The sequence below is a fragment of the Garra rufa genome, chromosome 1 (assembly GCF_049309525.1).
Source record: "Garra rufa chromosome 1, GarRuf1.0, whole genome shotgun sequence".
Classification (NCBI taxonomy): domain Eukaryota; kingdom Metazoa; phylum Chordata; class Actinopteri; order Cypriniformes; family Cyprinidae; genus Garra; species Garra rufa.
Window position 1 is genome coordinate 8133763 of NC_133361.1, and position 17796 is coordinate 8151558.

Below are 17796 nucleotides of genomic sequence, written 5' to 3' on the forward strand. Positions count from 1 at the left end.
TTCTAGGTTAAATTCCAGGCTACACTGTGGAAAGGGGCTGCGCTCTGGGTGTAAGCACAACAGATAATGAACTTATACAATAAACACAATTTGTTTTCTATTGATTTATTGAGGTAGACCTTTCAAGCTGTCTATAGACATGTATTTTTACAAAAGCATTTTTGTAACGTTGTGTTGTTATTGTGGAAGTAGGCTACATACTATAAAGAAGACATTTATATTTATCGAGCCTGCGCCGCCCACCTGAGAAGTGCAGTGTTGCGCATTATATGAGATGTATTGCAAGAAATATAGCCAACTATTATGAAGAAACGTTATTGTGACTAATTTGCAGAGCGGTACATCAGACGAACATTTATTCTGCATGATGGCACAGACAGTAAAAGACAAAAAATGAACAAAAAACCCGAAAATTCTGGTTTAATTTTTCCCATTTTAAAACAGAACGAAATCATCATCTTCATCATCATAATACAATCAAATCGTTTGTCATTTCTCTTATTTTTCTTTCGGTTAGTATTTGGATTTGCTGTTAGTCATATCCTCTGGGTCTGAGAGCAGTTATTGGAGACAGATTAATCCTAATAAACATGATGCTACAACTGAAACCGTCACATTAAAATACTTAAAACAGTGTATTTCTATAACTACAGCAGCGTGTAGACCCTCCTTTATGTCAGGACCGTGGCGAAGGCAGCGCGGACAATCGCCCAGCTCGCTCACATCACATGTAATCATATAAAATCATATCGTTTTTATGACATAATATGTCGTTTTAACAAGACAAGATCTCCGTTTCCTATTGTGCTTTACCAGAAAGTGTCACAAATGAACAGAAACAAAAGTCAGAATTAGGAGATATAAAGTCGCAATTGCGAGAAAAAAAGTCAGAATTCTGACTTTATAACTCGCAATTCTGAGAAAAAAAGTCGCAATATTATTATTTATTTTTTTATTCAGTGGCGGAAACGGGCTTCCATACGATCCAGAATTCCACTCCTTCAACATCAAATAGCGCTGATGTAGAAAACCAGAGGTATTAATATTATTAGTAACAACACTTTTTAATGCAAAACAACAGTAATTTTATGATTAACAAACCTGCTTCTGGCTCCTCCATCTTCAAATATATTTGAAGATCAATGTACCTCTTTTTTTTTAAAAAAAAATCAGGGATGTTTCATTTATAAAAATGCATCAAAATATTGTACAACAATTATCTACATTATATTGGTACACCAGGGTTCATCTTATGTCCACATTTCTTTTTTTTTTTGTTTTTACTTTACTGAAAGTTACTGTTAAAGGAACTGTATGTAAGAAATGTATTTCAGTTAATCATAAAATGGCCCTGACATGTCACTAGACATTAAGAAATCATGTTCATTTCAAATACTTATATCACTGACAACAGTGGTCAGGCCAGGATATTGTCATTTAAAAGTGAGAGTTGCAGCCCTCAACTGATGTTATTGTTGTCATTTTGTGTTTTGGTCTGAAGCTCCACCCTCCAGCTATCGACCAATCACAAAGTCAGTAGAGTTTCGTCCTCGGGGTTGCCAGCTCAGATGCAGTTACGAACGTGTCAGATAAAACATGTATAACGTTACGAAACCTAAAAGACCTCGTTATGAATCCGAAATACATCGTGACAAAGTCCGAAATAACACAAGGATTTGTACAGGAGATACCTTTGAAAGATGGAGACGGCTGAAAACGGAGAAGAATTTGAAGACAGACGCCAACGTTGCTGATTTTCTCCTGACAGGTAACGTTAAGATTCATCTATGTTTGGCTAACTTTGCTTCCGTACACAGTGGATTTTCCATGGTTGGCCGTGATAAATGCGTTCATAAAAAGCTTTATATCGCACCACTAGTTGGGTATGAAAACAATCTATGTTCCGACTGAAATGTGGTATTACAGTACATCTTTACGAAGTATTTCGCTAATCGCCATTAGTACATTTTTGCGATACATAATTACTTCGCAAAACATCTCTCGTGAAGCATAAACATATTTAACAGAAAAAAAAGACTGTGTAGGACTCTTCACTTGCCATTGGAAGCTCCTTGTAGCAGCCTATATTCCTGCAGGATCCTGCAGCTTAGCTGGCAACCTCGAGTCAGGGGGGAGAGGGAGGGGATACACTGTTCTACAGTATTTTGAAAGTGATTGCAGTACCAGTTTTGGCCACAATCCTACATACGGTTCCTTTAAGTCACTGAAAATGAACCATTTTTACTTTCATTTAGAGTTGATTGAAGAAACTGACAAGAATGAAGAACTGAGGGAAGTTGAGGAGAAAAGTCATGTCAAACCTGGAGAAAAAACTTTGAGTTGCTCTCAAACCAAAAAGAAAGATTTAAAGAAAAGAAGAGCCAAGAAACCTTTCACCTGCACTCAGTGTGGAAAGAGTGTCACATGCAAATATAGTCTTGTGCTTCACATGAGAGTTCACACTGGAGAGAAACCTTATCAGTGTTCACACTGTGACAAGAGATTCAGTCAGTCATCAAATCTGAAAACACACGAGAGGATCCACACTGGAGAGAAACCGTTCACTTGTGATCAGTGCGGGAAGAGTTTCATACTAAAAGGACACCTTACAGATCACATGAGAGCTCATAATGAAGAAAAACCATTTGCTTGTGATCATTGCGAGAAGAGTTTCAAACATGTATCACATCTTAAAGCGCACATAAATGTCCACACTAGAGAGAAACTGTATGCATGTGATCAATGCAACAAAGTGTTTTTGACAGCTCCATACCTGAAGCACCACATGAGAGTTCATACAAAAGAGAGGCCATATCCATGTAATTTGTGTGGAAAGAGTTTCTCATGTCTGAAACATTTGAAAAGGCATCAGAAAATACACACTGGTGTGAGAGAGTACATGTGCTTTGAGTGTGAAAAGACTTTTACTACAGCGAGCAATTTAAAACTGCATGAGAGGATTCACACTGGAGAAAAACCTTTCAAGTGTTCACACTGTGACAAGAGATTCAGTCATTCAGGAGACCTGAAATCACATGAGAGGATCCACACTGGAGAGAAACCCTATCACTGCACTGAATGTGGGAAGTGTTTCAAACATTTATCTTCTCTACGCAGTCATACAAAAAACAATCACAGTAAGTAGATCACTTTCAGATTCGGCTGAAAATGAAGTCAGTAGGACTGCTGGATCATTATTCAGAGGTACCATGCATCTTTACTTTTCATAATTTCTTACTTTTGATTTAATTTACAGTTTCACAGATTTATTTTCCCTTGATTGATCATCTGTCCACACATCTTTCCTGCAGTGATGATTATTGCTGAGTTCGTAGCGTTTACTGCTCCTACTGTGATTCTTCTTCAGATCATCTGTGGAAGAAGAGCTGGCCAGTTTTTGAGATGACTTACATCAATCTGGAACAATCTGCAATCATGAGATTTCATTAAATGCTTTTAAATTAAATTAATTTTTTTTTTTTAATATTTTGCAGGGAGGAAATAGAGATGAATACAATATTAGAATAAATATTCTCTACTAATAACTAGCCAGGTTACGGCAAGATTTATTTTCATCTCAATGATATTAGGGGTTTTTGCATGCAGCTTTCAAGGATTCTTTCTTTAAATACTGTACTGAATGCTTTAAATCTAATACTAAACACAGAGCCAGAAGTACCTTTAAGAATGGTGAATGATTATTACCAGAAATTAAAAAAAAAAAATGAAAAGACAGTCATTTTTCATTGCATTTAACTTTGTAAAGAAAGCTTTTTAAATGTTATAATAGTGTTAATTATCATACATACTTGCATATGTACACTTTTATTTTGATTTAATTTGTTCACTTAAATCATTTAAAATGCAGAGACGAATTCTCATTTATAATCATTCTCAAATATATAAATGATTTTCTTCTCCACCTACTTCAACTTTGCTTCAACATGTTTTATGTAATATCAGGGAAAAAAACATCTCTTGGCATAATTTGATATTTTCATTTTGCATTTATTATATATTGTCACAAACAATTTTGGATCTGAAATGGCAGCATATATGAAATTATAAAAGTCTCAGCCTGTGTACAAATCAAGATTATACATGAAATTTGCAATTGAGTATTATGAAAATTACTGGCTCTTAACAAATCTCTTGTAATGTTTATCATAAGTTGCTTTTAATAAAAAATATCTGTGAAAAGGACACATCTAAATGGCTCATTTATGTGATATATTGTGAACAGTTATCCACAGACCACTTATTGACCACTGTTTTATTAGCTTACTAGGTTCATAATAGGCTTAAAACAGTTGCGAAACAAATATCAAAATTAAAGAGGAATCAAGCTGACAGATATTCTGTAAGAAATTAATTTTATTTGTGCACTTTTAAATTAAGCATTTTTGGTAACGCTAGATTACAACCCGCAAAGAACTACGTAAGTAAACTGAATTTACGGTGTATGTTTCTGTAATTATAGTGTACCTATAAAGAACGAACATGTAGGTATAAGAGAACAGTATGTTCAATTTGGGTAATTAGGGGGTGTAGCGGCGTATACTTAACTAACAATATAAAAGCCGCAGCAGGCTAAGACACAAGGAGATTATACTAAAGACGCGTCACACTGACTGAAGCATTACATCTGATGTTATTTTTATTGCTCCGTTTCACCAGCAGAAGAACAAACACCAATCACTTACTTTGGTAGATGCATTCAATCAAGGGAAGATACATCAAACAGCGCATGATGATGGTAGTAACGTCATTGACAGTGGTGACGGTCAAAAGAAAGTTTTTCCCCATGCTCACCCTGCAGCCATGCTCCAAAACAACCCGCCATGTCCCACAGGTGAACACTCACGCTAATATACACCACACCCCCTCACGGTGCCATAGTTACAAATGACGTCACACCGCACGTACACACACAACAGTATAGAAGGAAAGAAGAAATATCACAAAAGACTAATAAACCCGATGTATGGCTCCTACAGGGGGTAACAAACCAAATATGCAACCTGCAAAGAACTGCGTAAGTAAACTAAAGTTATGGTGTACATTTCTGTAATTATAGTGTACCTATTAAATAACGTACTTGTAGGTATGTTACGTTTTGATAATTGAGCATAACAACCAGATATGGGACTTGCAAAGAACTGCGTAAATAAACTGAAGTTACGGTGTTAACAGGTATCTCCATTACTGTGCCAGGCATAAATTGTGAGTTTGCTGTATCTATACGTAAGCTTTTTTAAATTACTGGGAAAATATACTCTTGTTCCATGAAATTACAGGATAAGTGTGCCATCTGCAGGTTGTAAATTAAAGTGGTGATTGTTACCCTCTTGTTCAACGAAGTTACAGGGTAGGTACAATACATATTGCGACCCCATAATAATTTGTATGTATTTTGCGTAAAATGTGGTTCTACAAAACATACATTAATTTACGTTTTTACAGACACTAAACCTACAATACTGACATATTTACATCATCTAAGCATTTAACGTTTACTTAATATTAAATAATAACATTTCATTCTGTTGTGTGATTTCTGTTGCCAGCTCGTTTCCAAGAATATGTCTATATAATGTTATCAAGACTAAACTTTAAACCCTATAAAATAAATAACATTTCTGCAATTGTTTAACCATTCATATAATATTAACTTCGTTTGCCGTGGTGGGACACAAAAGGCGTTTTCTCTGACATGCTGTGACTAACAATAGAACCAATAGACCGAACACGCATCATAATTACAAAATCAAACCATTTTATTTGTGTGCTGTAACCCAGATCTCCAGAATCCATATGATTTGCGAGGACCAGACCCAAATTCAAGCCATTGTCCGGCGATCTTCATCTCCATCCAGAGCAGCGAGTCCAGCAACATCAGCCATAAACCCATGGTAAAGTGCATTTTGCGACAGGAAAATCGGACGTTCATTGGCTCTCCCCTGCATTCCTCACAGATAACGACATGCCGTGTTTCTGGTGAGCTGTGTTGGAATGATGAAAGGCAGGAAAGTGCAAGCACAATCATTTATTTATTGCAAAAATGTCAACAGCCGTACAAAAAAAGTAATCCAAATAACAATGCGTTTGCAGCCGCAGTCCTCTGTCGGAATACAGTACGTCTGAGGTGCAGTAGGATGAGAGTTTATTGTCTTGATCCACTCCTCAAAAGCGCGATTGTGGTTGCACTTTCCTCTTTCATATTTTTATTACTGTACAGATCTAGTTAACGTTAGGTTTAGAGGTAGGAGCGACTATAAAAAAATATTTTTATATATTGCAGATGTATTTTGAAATATTTTTTTTTTTTTAAATAAAGGATTCAGAGTCAAGATCGTGTGTATATGTATTGTACCTACCCTGTAACGTCGTTGAACAAGGGGGTTACAATCGCCACTTTATTTTACAAAACGCAGGTGTCACACTTACCCTGTATCTACATGGAACAAGAGTAGGCCTATACATTTCCCAGTAATTTTAAAAAGCTTACGTATATGTAGTAGAGTGAGGTATAGCCCCAGAATGATTGGCTGGTGTTACTCAAATGGGTTAACCAATCAGTGGTTGTATTTTGTTTCGATTGGTCATTTGTGTAAGTTTCATGAGCCAATTAGCGTCCATGTTGTGAATATAAAAGAGGGAAGTGTTTGGCTGCTCGGGATGCATCATCCTGGGTACCGCCCCTTTGTGACATGTGGCGCTTTGAGGCCTAGCAGTTGGGTCATCCTTCTGAATGTTGTGCACCAGCCGTTGGCTAGTTTTCAGGTTAGTCTCAGTTTTAGAAAAAAAGGCCTTTTTATCTGTTAAATGGAGACTTATTACCATAGTTGTTTTTAGTCATGGACGTGCAAGTAGCTGTAATCCGGTGTGGTGAGCGACCATGTGCATTGCAGCATTTCCCAGTTCTCTCGGTATGTATGACAAGTTAATTTGTTTTAACAATAGTTTCTATGAGTAACCTTTTCTGTTTAATGTCTGGCAGGTTTGATTGCACGTCCAGGGGTTTCCAATGATCTTAATTGAAGCCTAACAAACATCAAGCAACGTGACTGAACTGCTGCTCTGTTTTGTCCTTATTGTCAGTTTTTAAAGTGTTGTCTGGAACTCAACTTGGTCCATTTATTATTTTTTGTTTTGTTTGTTTTATTTTGTGGTTGAACACTGGCCCAGGATTGCGCTGTCTGCGCACAAGTTAGCTGGTCTTCAATGTGAGAGGGGTTGGCCATGGTAACCTGTACCGGTGTGTCCACATTGAGTGCTGTTTAACATTTTTCGTTTGGGTTTTCATAAGTGTGTTATGGTTGAGTGTGGGGAAGAATCTTCGGTCTCTGCCAGCCACCTCTCTTTCTTTAATTTACTATTGTACTGTATTTGTATGTTACTGGTGTTGTGTTTGTGATCTGAGTTGAGACGTTGTGTGACATTTGTATTGATTCTCTTTTTATTGTATGTTTAAATAAAGTGATTTGTTTATATTTGTTTACCTCTCAATGCTCACCCTGCCTTTGGCAACGAACCTGTGTGCCCTTGCATAGGGTTGTTATTCCCGGTGTGTGCCGGGTGGCGTAGTCGACAAATAGTTAAATTGTTTTTTTTATTGGTAAGCTCTGTACACCTAACCCCCCTTATGCCACAATATGATCCCTGTCAGTTCTACTAATCTAATGACGACTATTTGTCAGAAATTACTCTTGTGAAAGAAATTGATATGCTACATACTAATATTGCCATCAGAGCCGGCGCCAGCCGAGCGCTGAAGAGGGGACGTCTGAAATACCAAGAGGGGGCGATCATATTAATGCATATATATTAGAAGTTTTACGCAAGTCACGCAACAACACTGTGTATGGTGTTGTGTATAAGAGACGTTTTGAACTTACTATTTGAACGCATTCGTTTACCAGATCCCATACGTCAATTCAGCAACGTGCATTAGCAACTGCGCATTAGCCGCTTTAGCCTCAGGTTTCTATGGATCTCGGAGCTCTCTCTCTATCCAGTGTGGATCCTCTCATGTGTTTTCAGAGTTGATGACTGATTGAATCTCTTGTCACAGTGTGAACACGCATATGGTATCTCTTTAATGTGAACCTTCTCATAGTCTGCTGAAGTAAAAGTCTTTTCACACTTAGAGCACATGTATTTTCTCTCTGCAGTATGTATATTCTGATACTCTTTCAAACTTTGTACATGCCAAAAATTCTCACCACACAACTGGCATATATGTATGAACTTGCAAGTGTTTCTTCAGACTTGAGGCCCATAAATATATTTTACCACATTGATCACATTCTCCTCAACTTCACTTGATTCTACGTTCTCGTCTTTTTCTTTTATCAACTCTGAAATAAAAGTAAAAATGGTTAATTTTCAGTAGCTTGTGAACATAAAAGTAAACAATGATGTAGCAGTGCTTATGTTTTAAATATTATGAACACAAATCCCAAGTTTAAATACCTTAAAAGCAATCAGGGAAGGCCAAACGTCCGTCAAATTTTACTTATAATAAACACTTGCTGCTGTCAAAAGAATGAGCTCTTATTCAGCGTATTTAGTGAATCACGTTTAGCGTCCCCCGTAGAAGTCCAGAAGAAAAAAGTTAACGTGGTTTAACGTATCTTAACAACGACTGAGGAAAACCAAATTTCTGTCAAATGTTATATATAATAAACACTTGCTGCTGTCAAAAGAATAAGGTCTTATTCAGCGTATAGTGAATAATATGTTAAGCGTTATTTCCCTTGAAGTCAGCTTAACGTTGACGCTTCGACGAACTGAGAACATTGTAATTGTGTTCAGTTTAATTTTGTAATAAGCATGAAAGTTAAGACAGGTAGCCTACTTTTTTTTTTCCTGTCTCAGCTGTCTTTTTTGATCAGTCCTTTGCGCAGACCTCAGTGAAGTTGGCACGCATAAAAAAGAAATAATCACCAAATGCCATTCGTTTGTGCTCGATTTGTGCTGTTGAAATGAGAGTCAAATATATTTGCCCTTCTTAGAAATAACAAAAACAATTCGGGGCAGTGATGTCATTCTCCACCCTGTTTAGCCTGGCAGCAGAGTTTTAAAATAAATGTATCGTTGCCAACCGGCTCCGTTTTTTTTTTTTTTTTTGGTCGATTATCCCGATAGAATAGAATGAACATTCTATTGATTCCTCCACCGTAAAACATTACAAATTTCTGGAGAAAAGGTGATGGCGCCCAAAATTGGTCCAAATTCATGACTTCTTTATTATAAGTACATACCAGGCTAAGCTGAGTCCTTTTAATGGACTTCTATGGTGGACGCGTAACTTGATATTATTCTCTTTATATGCTACTCGTTCTTTTGACAGCAGAAAGTGTTTGTTTTTTTCTATGGGGAATAACGCGTAGCATATTATTCACTATACGCTGAATAAGAGCTCATTCTTTTGACAGCAGCAAGTGTTTATTACATGTAACATTTGATAGAAGTTTGGTTTAACCCAGTGGTGTAGTGGTGCCTGGAGAAGTGGGTATACGCTTTATTTTATAAACAACCACGCCCCCCCCCCCCTCCTTATGTAAACCACGTGGGCTCAGAGTACAATTTTTGTCCACATTACTTTCACACTGGTCTAGTAAAAATATGTGGCTTTGTTTCATATTTACAGTGTATACGTGTTTCATTATTTGCCTAAAAAGAAAGGAAGTGAAATGTGACAACATGCCCCGCAGGTGGGGTACATTGTAACACGACCATATGACAGCTTAAAATGTTATCTGATCGAATGAAAAAAATATACACAACAAACTCAAATATTTTGTCAATAAAATACATGTGTTAACTTTTTCAAATAAAGTAATGACGTTTAAAAAAAGTCAAATTTTGCATTTGACAATGAACACATTCGCAACCATGCTTTGAACGGCCCTGATCGCAACACACAGCTGTACAGTTAGTTCAAAATAATGTGGACAAATTGATGAAACATATTTAGACATTCAGAAAAACACTCCCCTCCCTCCACACACAACTCTCATAGAACACCACACACAAACCAGCCAAAATGCTTTACCTTTCTTGAAATAATAACTTCTGAACATTAAACATTGATTGTCAGCCTTTATTCACCTGTTTCTTGTGGTTTCTCATACAAATCCATAAAAGTAATTAGTGTAAATTACATCGCTAATGTCATAGAATAGCATAGATTAATAACAGCGGGGCATATTGTCACATAGTGTTAAAACGTTCCCCATCTGCGCGACTGGAATATAATAGGGGTTAGTGTCTTCTGGTGGTTTGCGAAACTGATAAATAACGAATTGGAGATTAAAATAATAGCATATTTGTCTCATTTTAAATGAATACTTAAAACTGAATTGAAAAGTGTACTGTTATAGTGTTCGTTTATTAAATGCAAGTTAAATTACAGTCGTTTTGTATGTGTAAATGGTGAGTTCTGTGTTGTCCAATCAGATGCTGTTACGTAATCACGTAGGGATTAGTTCGCTGTTTTGTTTATATTAGCCAGACGCCAGTATGCTCGCAGGCTCCGATGCTGATGGAAACCCATTTGCACTGGGCAAGAGCATTAATCCCGCTGTTGTAAGTCATATTTTACAAAGTAAAGTTCCTGAAACGGAATAACGTTGTTGTGTTTTGTCCTTCACGCCTCCACGAACATTAAACAACCGGGAGCACAACAGTACTTTAGCCAGAAATTTACTTTTACTATGATAAAATAAATATTCAGCGATATCTTCAAAAGGCTTTTAAATTTTGGCGCTCTTTTTTCTCTCCATATGCTGCTATGGCAAGTAGGAAATTTGGTTAAGCTAGCATGTGTGGAAATATTTAAACCACAAGTGTTAAAACTAACCCCGCATTAGTTTGTGCCCCACGCTACACTACTGGGGTGCGGGAGATGGAGCTGGCGCAATCAAAAAGCAAGCCGACGCCACGGTCCTGACTGCAGCATCACTGTCTTTATTGGGTGTTCTTAGTGAATATTTGCATTTATTCACATATGACTGGATGTTGTGGACTCTCATGAATTTGGCTAATGCAGGACACTAATAGTGCACATTAGAGGGGATTTAGAAGTGGGTATACGCAAATCCGCCTGATAAAGAAGTGGGTTAACCAGTTAACCACGTTAACTGTTTCATTATAGAATTCTATGAGGGACGCTAACGTGATATATTCACTTCATATGCTGAAGCTCATTCTTTTGACAACAGAAAATGTTTATTATAAGTAAAATTTGACAGAAGTTTGGTTTCCCCCGGTGGTTGTTGAGAAAGGCTGCGTTATATAAATATAATGGACATCTATGGGGGGCCGCGTCCTAGTTGCGTAAAAAAAAAGGGGGACTAAATTACCAGGACTCTGGAGTGAATTTTTATTTTCCTTTAAATATAATTTTAAGATTAATGTAAATCAGTGATACGCGGGTCAATGTATAAACAACCTTAACCCGACCGAAGTTTTCAATAACCCGCCCGCAACTCGGACCAAAAAACAAAACAAAACAAAAACATATTGTACCCGACCCGCAAGTTTAATATTGGCGACTGACACAGCGATTATATGCGGCTATGAGGTGGAGATGCGTTCACTGTCAAACATCATTCGGCATTAATTAGGTAATTTTGTCAAAAGAACTGGGCTGCAGTTCTCCGATAACGTTGTCTCTAAGCGAAGACTCAAAAGGTACACCTTAACTACAGGTATACGTTCATTTTCTAACACCAGTCAGGAGCAGTGCTCCTAATTTCACTGCATGTAGAAAATACTATGACAATAAAGTCTTTCAATTTAATTTAAAATTGTATTTATAAATTCAAAACAAAGCCCAAAACATCATGGCTTTTAACTATTAAAACTATAAAACTATTAAAATTATAAAACCACTTTTTTTTATATGCAAATACAATCAGTTGACCACAAAAGTTGTTGATAATATATTAAAAAGTAAATGTATTCATAAAAAGGTAACATTTAATAATGACTCAAAGCAAAAGTGATCATTAACTACTGAAAGTAAAAGTGAAAACTAATAAGACTGATCTCTGTCCTACAAACGTACAAGTAGGCATGGGTATACATAACCAGTATGTTTTATTCTGACAGAGATACACAAAAAACAAACAAACTTCCTATATGCAGTGCAGTGACAAGGTTATTTTCCAGTGTGGATCCTCTCATGTGTTTTCAGATTTGAAAACTGATTGAACCTTTTGTCACAATATGAACACTTATAAGGTTTCTCTCCAGTGTGGATCCTCTCATGTGTTTTCAGATGTATTGACATACAAAATCCCTTTTTACAGTGTGAACACTCATAAGGTTTCTCTCCAGTGTGGATCATCTCATGTTTTTTTAGGTCTCCTGACCAGTGGTGGACGAAGTACACAAATCAAGTACTTGAGTAAAAGTACAGATACGTATAATAGAATATTACTCCAGTAAAAGTAAAAGTTCTCCTTTTTCCATTTTACTTGAGTGAAAGTACAAAAGTACTAAATTTTTTGTGTACTTAAGTAAAAAAGTACTGACATATTTTGCAATTTTATAAAGGCTATAAATTTATATTAGCATATATATTTTTTATAATCCTACTATAAGCCTTGGTTTTTCCCAAAATAACCACTAGCCTATATGGAGTCAAGATAGATTTTTGTTGTTGATATGGTCTACGTTGACAATGTTCACTGTGAAGCTTACATTGCATTGTAACGTTACCTGAGAGAAAACTGATTTAACCATCTCATTTTCACCAGTAAGAAGTGTTTTAAAGCTTGTTATTTTGCGGAACGGCACAGTTATAAATGATATGAGAATAAGGCCTGAAGTTAGGAAGAAAAATGTAATTATATTTTCATAATATTTTTCTTTTTTCTCAAACATTGTCTGTGGTGTAAAAACACCCCTGGCCAAATGTCCCCAGAGGGCATCACTTCACACTTTGATAATTACTGTAGTTACCATCTGAACATCACATATTTTCTTTTCCCTCAGATGTAATCTGTCTAGGTGGTTGATTATAAATATTTGGACTTCATATCTGAAAATTACCTCAACTTAGCACCAGCAAGCTTGTTAGCTAGACAGTTAGCATCAGCTAACAATATTTACTTATTTTCAGTATGGTTATGAATAAACATTTATTTCTGTATACTAGGCTAGTTGATTCAAACAATATAAAAAAGTATACCGTTAATAAACAATATAAAAACAGACGTCACATAGGGCTAAATGCGTAGCATTTTAATAAAACTGTTGAGGTTACAGCAGCGAGGAATATGAACGTGTAACGTTATGAGTTATTTGATTTAATCTGTGTTATTTTAATGTTTCGTTTTTTTACCTAAAAAGAGACGATGTTGATGTGTCTGCATTTAATCATTTCAGCGGGCTTAAATACATCACCCTTTACAGCAGATTTAGTTCGCAAACAACTGACAATTGCAATAATTAATCCTAAAACTCGACATTATATCTTACTTTTCGCAGCATCAGTCGCGCGCGCTCACAATCTCCCGGTTCTTATTTGTGAATTCAGATGACTGGAGACTCGCTCTAAACGGCTCATTTGAATCAGTGAGTTTGAACAGCTGCAATTGGATCAGTCCAATTCGTGAATGAATCGCTTGTGGCGATTTGCGAACCGATTGAAAAGAATCAGTTTGTTCATTAATCAGACACTGCTTCTGCGTCTCGGAGCACGTAATATATTATAAGGAGTAACGACATGTTTTATTAAATGTAGTGGAGTAAAAAGTACGATATTATGCTTTGGAATGTAGTGAAGTAAAAGTAAAAGTTACTCAAAATAAAACTACTCCAGTAAAGTACAGATACTTGAAAAATGTACTTAAGTACAGTAACGAATTACAACTACTTCGTTACTGTCCACCACTGCTCCTGACCTAATGAATCTCTTGTAACAGTGTGAACACTCATAAGGCTTCTCTCCAGTGTGGATCCTCTCATGCTTTTTCAGGTCTCCTGAACTTATGAATCTCTTGTTGCAGTGTGAACACTCATAGGGTTTCTCTATAGTCTTTATTTTTAAATAGGTTGCTGAAGTAAAAGTAATTTCACACTTATAACACATGTATTCTCTCATGGTGCGTTCACACCGGACGCGAATGAAGCGGCAAGCGCGAGTGATTTACATGTTAAGTCAATGCAAAGACGCGAATAGCCATCCTGCGGCGCGAAACGCGCGAATAGCGCGAATGGCGCAAGTTCAAAAATCTGAACTTCGGCGGAATTTCGCGCCGCGGTAACCAATCAGGAGCTTGCTCTAGTAGTGACGGAGGCAGAAATCCGAAACAACAATGGAGGACAAAATCACCGTTGCTGTCTGTGGTTCCTCGGAGCTGTACGATACATCTTTGGACTTTTGTAGAAACAGGAATAAAAGGGATCTTGCTAGGAATAAAGTGAGTGAAGAGGTCGGACAATCTGGTTAGTTTTAAAAAACGCTCTTTACTCAATTTAACCTACATATGCATACATATTGAGACTACAAGCAAGCTAAAGCTGGCAAATTGAGCTCATTCACCTATTTTACAACTACTTTCCCGCTGACGAGTGGCAGAAGCCCCTACCTTGACGCGAATTCGCGTCTGTTGTGAAGAAAATGTCACGCGCGAATGACGCGAATTTTACCGCGCGAATGGCGCGAGTAAACTCAAATGTTCAAGCGTTCAACTACGCGCGAATAGCGCGTTTTTTCCGCGCAAGTCGCGTCCGGTGTGAACGCACCATCACACCAGTATGTATATTCTGATATACATTTAAATGTTGTGGATGCCAAAAGCTCTTGCCACACAAATGGCATGAATGCGTCTTCTCCTTCGTATGAACTTTCAAGTGTTTCCTCAGACCCGAAGCCCATAAATATATTTTACCACATTGATCACATGTGTGTCGCTTATCTCTAGTGTGGATGTTCATGTGCTCCTTAAGGTATGATAAGACTGCGAAACTCTTCCCACATTGATCACAAGTGAATGGTTTCTCTCCAGTATGAATTCTCATGTGATACTGAAGACCTGTTTTGAGTGTGAAACTCTTTCCACACTGAGTGCAGGTGAAACCTTTCTTGGCTCTTCTTTTCTTTACATCTTTCTGTTTGGTTTGAGAGCAGCACAAGGGTTGTTCGCCAGTTTTAACATGGATTTCCTCCTCAACTTGACTTGATTCTTCTTCCTCCTCTTTTTCTTCAATTAACTCTGAAATAAGTGAAAAATGATAACGTCAGTAACTTTTTAAAATCTGAGTAATGTGAACATAAAACTAAATTCTGATGTAACAGTGAAATTACTTTTTCATAATCAAAACATTGATAACACTTTTTTGCAACAATAAGTGCAGTTACTAATATATTGCATGTTTATTTCTTGGTGATACACAGTAAAGCACTGAGCTTGAGTTGGGAAGCATGCAAAATGTAATTTTATTAAATCTACTTTTCATATAGAAAATCAATATATTCTATTCTTACTATTGTTCTTCTATAGCATTGTATTGTAGTAAATTATATTGTATATAAAACAAACCCCATGTGTCTGTCGGGAAACCTATTAAATATTTTTGCATGTTTTAGGGCTGGGCAAAATGGACAAAAAATAAAATCCCAGATTTTTCACAAAAAAAAAAAAAAAAAATCAAATTTTACGATTTAAATCGATTTTTTTTTTTACCCCCTACCACCTTCAGCATGTAAAGCCGCTGGTTCATTCAGAATAAAGCAAGTGACTCATTTCATGAATGGGAAATTTATTCATTTCACTAGATACATTTAAAAACGCACGTTCATTCATAAACGAAACACAGCTGTGTTTGAGTGGAGATGCGCAGCGGCTCAGATGTGATTTGTTTCAGACTATTTTTGACGACGAAAGAGCAAAATCAGGTAACAGTGTTATAGTCAGACAATGTAAGTTACTTAATAATAATAACTTATTGTTTATTTAACTGTTGTATTAAATCGATATCTCATTTACAAACTCCATTTTTAAATTATTAAAAGCTGTCACTCATCTTGGTTCGCAATATCACAAAGCTCTAAATAATCACCGACGCTCGCTATACTGTAACGTACAATCATTATCTTATTTACAGTTTCTACACTTTTGTTTCTGAAAGGATTCGTGAGACATGTTCGTGATACATTACTCAACGTTGCAAAAACACGTAGGAACCTTTTTTTCTAAAGGATATTTGTGAATACAAATATGCTGATCGGGTCCGTCTAATTTGCTAGCAAGCCCTTTAGTGGCTCGTTATTTGTTTTCCGTGCCTTTCTGAATACAAATGTAAATTAGCGTATTTCTAATATGGGCGGGGGGAGGACTGGGCCAATTCGCAACTGCTGGAGCCCAGAGAGGAGCGTTGGCGTACCGATTTTCATTGAACAAATCGATGTAAACTCCACACTCAAGTTAATCAATAAAATCGATTTATCGCCCAGCCCTAGCATGTTTGATCAAACATATATGTATGCTATTACTTGCTGCTCCATCTACATTATTCAACAGATTGTTCTGTTCAAAGATTGTTTTTATTACAACAAACTGAATCTAATCTTTTTGAAACTGTCAGTATTATTCAAGCTTTTGTAACCCTTAAAGTGAATGAACATCAAACACCAACCTTCATGTTTCTCGTGTTTTATTCTGAAGGGTTCTGGTTCTTCGTATTGTATACTTAAGGGCTCTGGTTCCTCCTGTTTTATTCTTAAGGGTTCTAGTTCCTATTGTTTTATCCTCAAGGGTTCTGGTTCTTCGTATTGTATGCCAAAGGGTTCTTGTTCCTCATGTTTTATTCTCAAGGGTTCTGATTCCTCTTGTTTTATTCTCAAGGGTTCTGGCTCCTCTTGTTTTATTCTCCAGGATTCTGGTTCACTCGAGTTCTCCTCATTCTCCTCTTTAACAAACACCATCTTCACAGCAGCAAATCTCAGTTCAGCTGATACTCCTCCAGATATCCCTGCTTGCTTCAAAACTTTTCCATGCATTTACTGACCAGATTAAAAAACTGTTTTTTTTTTTTTTTTTGTTTGTTTGTTTTTTTACAGAAACTACAATTATATCAGTTTGTATTAAAGCCGCACCAGGACAAAACAACAGAGAACACGGTGAAACTAATCTTCTTCCTCTGAGGTTTAATGGTGTTTGACAAACAAACGTATGTGTTTTAGCGCCACCGGCTGGACTGGAGTATGAAGCGGCGAAAGGAGGAAATAATACGGGAAAAATAACTTAGGGCCTATACTAAGTTAAATTCCGTTAATGAAAGATGCACCATATAACCCAGATTTTATGTTTATTAAAGCACTAAACTAACATGACTTAAACAAAATATTCGATTTTAAATTGTGTATTGTATTTTTACAGACATTAAAAACGAATAACATTTATTTGACTTTAAGGATAACATTACATTCGTTTCTTACCACTGAATTAACGACGGTGTGCTTCCCTCTTTTGGTCAGTAAACGAAAACGTCTCCGTTAACATCATGGTCTCTTCAATAAGACGTGTCAAATCTCCCTCAAATAACCATATTTACTCTCGTATTAGTTATAAGTAGTATTTATCCATTAACGAGATCAATCAACGAATGTCAGTAAAACGAAATGACCGTTTTTTTTTTTTTTTTTAAATTACATGAGCGCGCCGTTTTATTTTGAAGACAGGAGAAAGCGCGTGCTGGAGAAGCGCGTGCAGATCAGAGGCGTACAGTAAAGAAATAAACCAAGTGTTTATGTTATGATTTTCAGACACTTAACCT

At 36.6% G+C, this 17796-nt stretch overlaps 1 protein-coding gene across 1 annotated transcript in view; it reads left to right on the forward strand.

Moving 5' to 3' along the window:
- LOC141329342 (uncharacterized) overlaps positions 1–4203 on the forward strand; it is a 7205-nt gene extending 3002 nt beyond the window's left edge. Inside the window, exons 3-5 of the mRNA XM_073835459.1 lie at positions 1685–1768; positions 2256–3137; positions 3257–4203. Of these exons, the coding sequence (XP_073691560.1) occupies positions 1685–1768; positions 2256–3137; positions 3257–3327 (1037 nt within the window). The 3' untranslated portion in view covers positions 3328–4203. The remainder of the gene's footprint in view (positions 1–1684; positions 1769–2255; positions 3138–3256) is intronic.
- Positions 4204–17796: the final 13593 nt, after the last annotated feature.